The sequence below is a fragment of the Lygodium microphyllum genome, chromosome 12 (assembly GCF_053477565.2).
Source record: "Lygodium microphyllum isolate KBCC chromosome 12, Lygodium_microphyllum_v1.1.10, whole genome shotgun sequence".
NCBI classification, from domain to species: Eukaryota; Viridiplantae; Streptophyta; class Polypodiopsida; order Schizaeales; family Lygodiaceae; genus Lygodium; species Lygodium microphyllum.
In genome coordinates, this window is record NC_141146.1 from 46,115,058 (window position 1) to 46,124,211 (window position 9,154).

General features: G+C 41.3%; 1 protein-coding gene across 1 annotated transcript; it reads left to right on the top strand.

Annotated features, from left to right (window-relative positions):
- Window positions 1-5,973: 5,973 nt before the first annotated feature.
- LOC148027714 (uncharacterized) lies at window positions 5,974-8,571 on the top strand. The gene is made up of 4 exons (XM_087689870.1): window positions 5,974-6,003; window positions 6,333-6,829; window positions 6,904-7,740; window positions 8,457-8,571. Exons 1-3 carry the CDS (start codon window positions 5,974-5,976, stop codon window positions 6,935-6,937), a joined length of 561 nt encoding a protein of 186 aa, XP_087545996.1. The 3' UTR covers window positions 6,938-7,740; window positions 8,457-8,571.
- The last annotated feature ends 583 nt before the right edge of the window (window positions 8,572-9,154 follow it).

Genomic DNA, 9,154 nt, shown 5'->3' on the forward strand with positions numbered 1-9,154 from the left:
TACACAAATGCTGATTTTCTTAATTGTTTGAGCACGTGGGCATTCACTACTTGCATAAATCATAAAGAAACTTAAAGGTATCAGGAACTCCTAGATGCATGGCAATTGCTTTCTAGAGGAACATGACCCACGTTGAGTGAGAGACAGGATATCTTAAGCTATAGGTAGACGTGGGTCCTAGGGAAAAGAAAGTGAGGAAAATGGTACATTCCTGGATACGATCAATTGGTACCTTGAGTGGAAATATGTGCGATATTGTGTTTTATGTTGAGCGACGCACCGAGGGGCCAATCCCCAAGGTGTAGGAGAGTCGCAGTGAGGTAGCGGCAATCAGTCGTGGGAGGACCTCCTATGTTTGTACTTCGTGCCATTTGGCAATGTGTTGGGACTCCCTCTGAGGAGTGTTAATTGGGTTAGAGTTGGACTAGAGACGTGATACAAACGCAAGATGTTTAGGAAGATGATGTATGTGTCATCAACGCTCCTGGCCGCGAGGCCGTGGGTTTGTTGAGCGCATGATAGAGGTCTTGCTAGTGCATGAGCCAATGCCGGCCCGTTTTAGGTCCCATCAGGCGGCAGGGCTGAAATGACGACTTCGGCAGCAGCTTCCTCGAGGTAAGGCACGGACTCCTCTCCTCCTCATTATCTCATTCAACGGTGGAAGCTAGCGCAATAACTTCACGACCCTCTCCTCTCCTCAAATTGTAGTGTGATTGCCTTTTCTACTCTTCTTCCATGGCACAGGGCTTTTATAGGTGAGGGGAGGGGTCCTTCCCGCCCCCATGCGGCCATAGTGCATGTATGTTTCTTCCGCGAGCTCCAGCAAGGAGCTTAATCATCCTTGCTATAGCCCTCTCCTCCAACACGACTATCGGCTGGGGAAAAGAGGGGATAATAAATTTTTTTACCATAATTCCAACAATTATCCTTTTGGCCTCCTACCAAGAGGAGGTTCTTGTGAAGAACGCGGGTTAGAAATAGAAAATATTACAAAATAACAATGGTATCTTTTGGATTAGTAAATGAATTGCATCATAGACAAAATATCCATAAGAAATGGATTAAGCAAAATAATCTTTCCTTTAGCAATGGCTCTTGTCACCCTAGTCTACCCTTCTTAAGAAAGGATGATGATAATGTACCTTGCCAACAACCACCAATTTGGTAGCCCAAGGAGAACTCAAAAGGGTTCATGTTATGTGATGTTATTAGAGGCATCCTCAAAAGATATGTCCTCTACCCAAGAGGTAATTAATTCCAAAACCAAACCCAAAACATCCTTAATATCATTTTAGCTTCCCAATGAGCAAGTAGAATCTTCATTGAAAGAGGAAGTCAGCTCCAGTGGAGCATTAGAAGAGGAGACCACCCTCTTGAAGGAGTTGGATCTATACCCAAAGTTAGTTCATGTGACCTTCATCAGCAATTAATATTCATGGATACAGATGATACTGAATTCACTACCACCTAAAGGTGGGAATCAATCTTTCAGAAGAGGAGTTGTTGGTCCTACATGACCTTTTGAAGGAGAACTTGGATGTACTTACATAGTCATACAAAGATTTGAATGAGATTAATCCCAATGTGTGTCTGCATCACATCAATCTCAAACCTAATGTCAAACCTATGAGGCAAAGAAAGAGGCATATGAATCCAAATTACTCTACCTTAGTGAAAGCCAAATTGTTGAATCTCTTTGAAGTTGAGTTTATCTATCTAGTAGCCAACAACGAATGAGTTTCACCCATCATTGTAGTACCCAAGAATAATGGAAAATTGCAAATATGTGTGGGAAAGGTGAATTCTAAGACAAAGAAAGACCATTTCCCTATTCCTTTTATAGGCCAACTATTGGACACATTGGCTGGACATGAACTTTATTCTCTCTTGGATGGATTCAATGGGTACAATCAAGTTCAAATAGCAAAAGAATATCAATCTAAAACAACTTTTACTCCAATTGTCTTTCAACAAGTGATGATAGCCGCATTCCAAAATCACATGCATGATTTTATCAAGGTATACCTAGATGACTTCTATGTCTATAGCCTAATTCAAGAGCATTGAGGAAACTTGGATAAATTCTTTGACATATGTTGAGGGTATATGATCTCTCTTAACCCTAATAAATGCATCTTCAGAGTCTATTTAGGAGTTTTGTTGGGCCACATTGTCTCTATATAAGGGATATAAAGAAACTCCACAAATATTGAGAAGATTGTAACTCTTACAACACAAATCAACCTCAAAAATTTGAGGGGATTTCTTCCCCATGTGGGCTATTATAGACAGTTCATTGTGTACTTTGCAACAAAGGTGGCCCCCTTACATAACCTCTTGAAGAAAGATGTAGAGTCTATGTGGAGTATTGATTATGATGAAGAAATCAACACCTTGAAGTAGTGTTTGATTAAAGAACCCATCTTACGACCTCTTGATTGAACAAAGGAATTCCAATATACTTAATACACCTATCAAAGGGCGTGGTTCAATCTTGTGTCAAGAAGACTCCTCAAAGTTAGATCAACCTATCTACTACACAAGCTAAAAAGTAACTGATCGAGAAAGAAACTATAGAGTTACAGAGCTTGAATGCCTTGCTATGGTGTTGGCTTTGGAGAAATTTTGACACTACCTACTGTCAACACATTTCAAAGTCTATGTGGAGCATGAGGCCCTATCCTTCTTCATGAACAAACCATATGTGAAAGGCTGAATGATGAGTGGATCCTTCTATTATATGAATTCAATTTTGAAGTGGTTACCAAACTCGGTCACTCCCATGGGTTGATTGATCATTTGTCATGAATCCCTAAGAGCAATGAAGAGGAGCACGATGACACAGACCTCCCTGATGCTTCCCTCTTCCAAGTTGAAATTGCAACCCCATGGTATGAAGATATAGCCAATCTCTTGGCAACTCAGCAGTATCGTCCTGGTCTCTAGCAGAGAGAAGAAGAACCTTCTATTGGAATCAACCCCTTACACCCTATTAGACGGTGCTCCTGTACAAGAGAGGTAAGGATGAAGTGTTGTGTAGATGTGTTACATGAGATCACAATAGTTCTAAAAGCATGCTATGATGAGCTTTGTGAAGGACACTTTGTATGAGAAGTGACAGACAAAAAGGGTATGCTCGCAAGCTACTGGTGGCCTGCATTATACAAAGATGCCTATGACTACTATAAACATTGTGATGCTTGTCAAGCAATGGGAAAGCCTACCAAATTTAGTGTTATGCCCCTACAACCCATCCTTCCCCTAAATCCATTTGAGAAGTGGGGCATAAACTTCGTTAGCCCTATCGATCCACCAACTAGAAGGAAGCAGAACAGATACATTTTGGTCTGTATAGATTACGTAACAAAGTGGTGTGAAGTCAACGCTTTGAATTGAAATAATGGCAAAAGCGTGGCCTTGTTTCTATACAAGAATATCATCACCCATTTTGGTAGTCCCTTAGAGCTAGTAAGTCATAGAGGTGCTCACTCTTTGAATATACTCATGAAGGAGCTGGTAGAGCTTTATAAGATACACCATTGCAAGTCCACACCCTATTACCCAAGAGCCAATGGCAAAGTTGAAGTTACCAAATTATCCTTTAGTCGATCCTGATGTAGTTGATTGCTACACATCACTATGATTGGGATGATCAACTTACATAGGCCCTCTTAGCATACAGAAACTTCCATGAGGCTGCTATAGGACAAACACTCTTCCAATTGGTATGCCGCATTATAAAAGTAGACTTCCCTCTCAAGTTAGAGCTACCCTCTTTGCATGCGGCTATCAAAGAATACCTAGGTGATAATGAGTCCTTGTAGCGCAGTCTCCTGCACTTTGAATGTCTGGACAAGACTCCCCAAATAACGCCATATTGGGGAAAATGGGAATTTTCCATAAGTTTGGGGCACGTTGTCAAATCTTTGGATTTGTCATAACTTAAACACTATAACTCCAAATTGAGCACTCTATAGCTCAACAGGTTCCTTTTTTCAAGCACTTTCAAATGATAGGTCACATCATATGGTTTTGAGAAGCTTATGGTTATGTTATCTAGGTGCCACCTTTTTAGTATGCAAAAAATGGGAATTGGGAGATTTCCAAACTCACTAATATTATGTTAAATGACCTTAAAATGTATGGAAGCTACCCAAGCTTGACGAAAGGCTTACCATGGTAGTTTCATCAAGCATAAGGAATCCAAGGAAGGTGACCTAATACTAGCCTATGACTCGAGATCTGGCAAGTTTCCAGAAAAATAAAATAGTGTGGATGGGCCCCTGTAAGATACTTACTATCAACCCTAATGGCTCTATTTAGATATAGGCTACGGATTGCTCTAATAATCCCTTCCTAATTAATAGCTATCACCTAAAGAAGTAATTTCCTCCTTAGAGATCCTTACAATCACAGCTGTTTATTCCTCTCCTTTTAAGACGTCACTCCTTACTTATTATACTCTTATTGATGTACATCATTCTCATATTAATGAGGTGGCCTCGTTCTTTTAGCCCCTCATAGCTAGCTCCCACTCCTACTTTTCTCCCTTCTTGTGTGATCCAATAGAGGTGGCGAGGATGGTTCTGATACTTGGTGAGGATGGTTCTGATACTTGGTATTCCTACATTATTCTCTTGAAATTTTTTAAAAAGAAAAGAAAAAGATATATAAATATTATATATCCATCCTAATAGGAAAAGACTTCACTCCCTGTCATACCGGCCTAATCTCCAAGAAAAGTTGGAAACACCCTCGAGAGTAGAAAAAAAAAGTCAAAATTGTTATGCAAGAAAAGGAAGAAATTCCCTATCATAACAAGCATTGCTCTAAGAAAAGGTGGCAAACACCCTTGGATGGGAAGCTGGCTTTGGAAAAGGTGGTAACACCTCACAATCCAAAGCAATGTATACTTTAGTCGACCTTCGAGGATGCAGTTTTGAAGCCGCCTCCCTTGGTGCACTATATCTTGCAAGTCTATCAGTGCATCTAGCTCCCATAATAGACAACATTTCTCACCTGCAATCGAAGTTTCAAATATGTTGGCTACCTCCATGGATACATATCTTCAACTGATATAGTTGATATCATTAGCTAGAAGAAGCCCATATTCATCCAAAATCCCTTAAGTAATGTGATCTTTCATCCCAACTAGATCGAGATGTCAGTATTGGCTACCCTCTCTATTTATCGGAATATCGTGAGATAGAGGGTGGGGTGAGTGTTCTGTTCTTGCCCTTTACTTTTAAAAAGAGAAATTAGATGTGTGAATGGAGTATTGCACATGTACAGGTTGAGTCTCTCAATGCACAAGGCACAATCTATTCATGTGCATGGCACTATAAGGTTTCCTTGCCTTTTTTTCTCTCACCGCATGCTAGCACAGGGTGGGATGCACTGCTGCATTATCAATTATGGACAAGGCATACAACCTTTGCACAATTGGCAATGAGGATTGCATCAATGGGTGTTGGGAATTGGGTTTCCCTCTTGTATTTATCAATAGAGCATGAGAGAGAGGGGAAGTTGAGCATGATTGATTTCTCTTTCATCAACTAAGAGATGTGAGGATTGAGGGATGTTACGACAATTGGCATCAGGTATATTTTTGTTTCCATATCCACACCGGGATGAGCCTTTACCATTACTACATATACATCGCTCTGTTCAGCACACTACATTACAAGGCTCATTGGGCTTTCTTCTTGCACCTATGGCAGATGGGTTGGGATACACTAAGGCACCATCAATTGTGCACACTAGCATATTCCTTCTAAATCATTCCTCTTTTCAATTCCTAAACCAGGTGTGAGATACGGATTTCAATCATTCTCCTTGAATAATGTGAGCTATGGGGCGAGTGCCTCGTCTATCATCCTCCTACGAGGAAGTGTCGGATCCACTGTTGTCTTCTTCGCCATCGATGGCTTACCAAATCTTCATTGACAATGCTAGCTCCCTAGGTACTGCTGCATGGTCCTTGCCATGCTAGAGTATGCTGAGGTGAGTCGTGGTACCTTCTGTTGGATGAATTTGACTCCATAATGCATGTCAACGATGATCTACATCAACCAACTGAATGGGTCAAGTGTTTCTAACCCTACCTCTTGCATTCATTTAGGTGTATGTCATGTCTTAAGTGTGGGAACGTATGGGTTGCTAGCTATATATAGTCTGTCTATATATAGGACCCCAGGTCCTCTCTATATATTCCTATCATGTGTGCTCAGTTGACACACTTCTGGGGTTCCACTTCCGGTGTCTCATATCTCTCTTCTCTCCTCTCTTCCTTTCATCTCTCGTCTTCCTCGCAGTTACCAACATGGTATCAGAGCGAAGTTCTACAACATCACAAAGAGCTTTCCAACATTAGCAGTTACCAACATGATATCAAAGCGAGGTTCTACAACATCACAAAGAGCTTTCCAACATTAGTGTTTACGCTGGATACATGTTGTTGGCATCGAAGACCTTCACGTCTGTTTTCCCTACGCTCTACAACGCCTCTGCATACACCACCCCTCCCTCCAGCAGCCCGTCATCGCTCGCCACCAGCACCAGTGCACCAGGCAGGCCTGCTGCCACGGCACCAAACTCTCCATCCGCCATCGGATTCGCAAAGGGATGCTTCCCCGCATCGTTCCCCACAGGAAGGCAGGCATCCCATATCTTCTTCGTCACGGCCAGCATCTCAGGACTTCCGCAGCTTCCCTCATCGAAGGAGAAGAACGAATGAATCAGAATATATCCTCTCAGACCACAGCTCTCTGTCCCTGGGCCGTTTGCTCGCTCATCTAGGCAGACAGTTTGACATGTCAGGATCGTCACGGTAAATTTATCTCCTGCCATCGTCTTCTAGTTTCACAGGCTGTTCTTTACAAAGCGTTGGTTTGATTTGATCAGATCGACGAGCGAAAAGCCTATATGCACCACGTAAAGTACGCGGCATAATCGACCAGGATAAGGCTATGTAAAGCCTTGATCAAGCCTCCAACTTCTGAGGCTTAAAGGCTATTGACCGTTTTCGTTCTCTTTGACATTGCGTTGCTGGACCAGGACAGACACAGAGAGAGAGAGAGAGAGAGAGAAGGGTAAGCGGGCTAGTACAGTGGCATCCAACTTGCTCGCTGTCGGAAACGTAGTGTCTGTGAATTTTGGGAAAATATTCTTTTTGGCGCAGAGTAGGCGAGGTCAGAAAATAAAAATTTCACCGTCCACTGCTCCACATGATCAGATCAAACGTTTGCAAAGGTTTAAAACCCTAAAGAACAGTTGCAGGCCTTCCCCTAAAAGAGTAGGCTTCATGGCAACAGTCTATCCCTTAGCGCTCTCTCTCTCTCATCCAACCGGATCACCGGATTTTTATTTCATCACAAGTTCTGAAGTGTCCGTTAAGATGGTCACGTTAAATTTATCTCCTGCCATCGTCTTCTGGTTTCACAGGCTATTCTTTACAAAGCGTTGGTCAAGAGAATCCCTACCAGGAGATTGTCTTTGCTATCAAGGATTCGGCTTGACTTTTGTGTGAATGGAGTCTCTTGCCATCGGCTTCTTGTTTCAGAGGCTGTTCTTTACAAGCGTTCGACAAAAGGATCCTTACCAGGAGATTGTCTTTCCTATCAAGGATTCGGCCTGACATTTGTGGGAATAGAGCACACGGCGTATATTCTCAAGTCACAGTTCCGTAAGTGCCTTGTGAAATCGGAAGATGAAGGCTGCACTCACGGTATCAAAATATCGGTATGACATTACGCTTTTTTGCCAATTGATGATCATGGCTACATTATAGAGCAGTTGAACAGCCTCCTTCGACGAATTCTTATAGACATTCGCCATTGATTTAGTTACCGCATGCTAGGATCAGACATTTAACACATTTAATCAGTTTTTGACATTTTTAAGTTGAAATCTCTCTCTCTACATTTCAACATCAACCCTCCTCCCTCTCCTCCCACCCTCTCCTTCCCCCCATCATTTTCTTCTTCTCTTCCTCCTCATCCTCCTCCCTCTCTTCCTCCTCCCCCTCCTCCTTAGGCTTCTGACCAGTGGGCTGCCCTCCCCCTGTGCTTGTGCGCCAATTGCCACCTCCCAGGCAAGTCGTCTCATTGTCGTCACAGCCTCGTTGTTGCCATTGTTGCCTATGCCCACTTGTGTCCACCTCTTCCTCCTCCTCCTCTGTTGCTAGACACCACCACCTCTTCTTCCTCCTTTGTTGCCTCGTTGTCACCGCTAGCACCAACACCTGCTCTTCGCCTGCTTTTCCTCCTTCTCCATTGCCTCTCCCCTCTTCCTCCCCCTTCTCTGTCACCATCAAAGACCTAAACACACATAAAAGTAAATAAACCAAGAAAATTTTGCCCTCTCCCCACCTTCACACCACGGGAATTTTTTTTCCCTTCTTCTTGACCTTTGCTCCTACTCGTGCACATGATGTTCGTGCTTGTGGTTGTTTGCAGGACATAGTTCAAGCGATTATTGAAGTAGGACGACGCGTGTGTTCTCTTGTCCGTGCAATGGTGGGATAACTATTCACACACAATCCTACCCTAGATACACACATTTTCGTAATTTTTAACTGTGAAAAACACTAAAAACATAAAAAAATTAAACAAAAACCATAAAAATCCAAATTAAACTATAAAAGTAGAAAAATATCAAAAAAATCTAAAAATTCTCTAAAACTTTTTATCATGTATATTAGTTGAAACTAAAAATTAAAATTAAAAAATCTCATAAAATTTAAAATTTTTATTAAAATTTCGAAAAATAGAAAAAAATTATTAAAAATATGAAAAAATCTAGTAAATTCTTATGATTAACTTTAAATCTTTTTCTTATTAATTGAATAGTATATATTTGCAAATTTTAATTTAAATAAAAAGTAAAACAAAAAAAAATCAAACCAAACACATCCAAGTAATTTTTTAAAACAAAATACACACAATATTTTGATATTTTTGCTTATGCTGTAAATTTTTTAGCTAGCTAAAGTGTATTTTGAATTCAATCGTAGTCGTGATTCTTTCTCATCCTATGAATTGATTTTTGTGTGCATTCAGATACACTTGCATGCACACCTCCTCTAGGTGGATTCCATTCCTTTCTTTTTTGTACCAAACATCATAACTAATTGCTAAACAGAACCACTTGATCG

Coding starts and splice junctions, on each gene's coding strand:
- LOC148027714 (XM_087689870.1), top strand. CDS start 5,974: ATGGTCCTTGCCATGCTAGAGTATGCTGAG. Junction 6,004..6,332: donor CCATGCTAGAGTATGCTGAG/GTGAGTCGTGGT, acceptor ACATGGTATCAG/AGCGAAGTTCTACAACATCA. Junction 6,830..6,903: donor GACATGTCAGGATCGTCACG/GTAAATTTATCT, acceptor TGATTTGATCAG/ATCGACGAGCGAAAAGCCTA.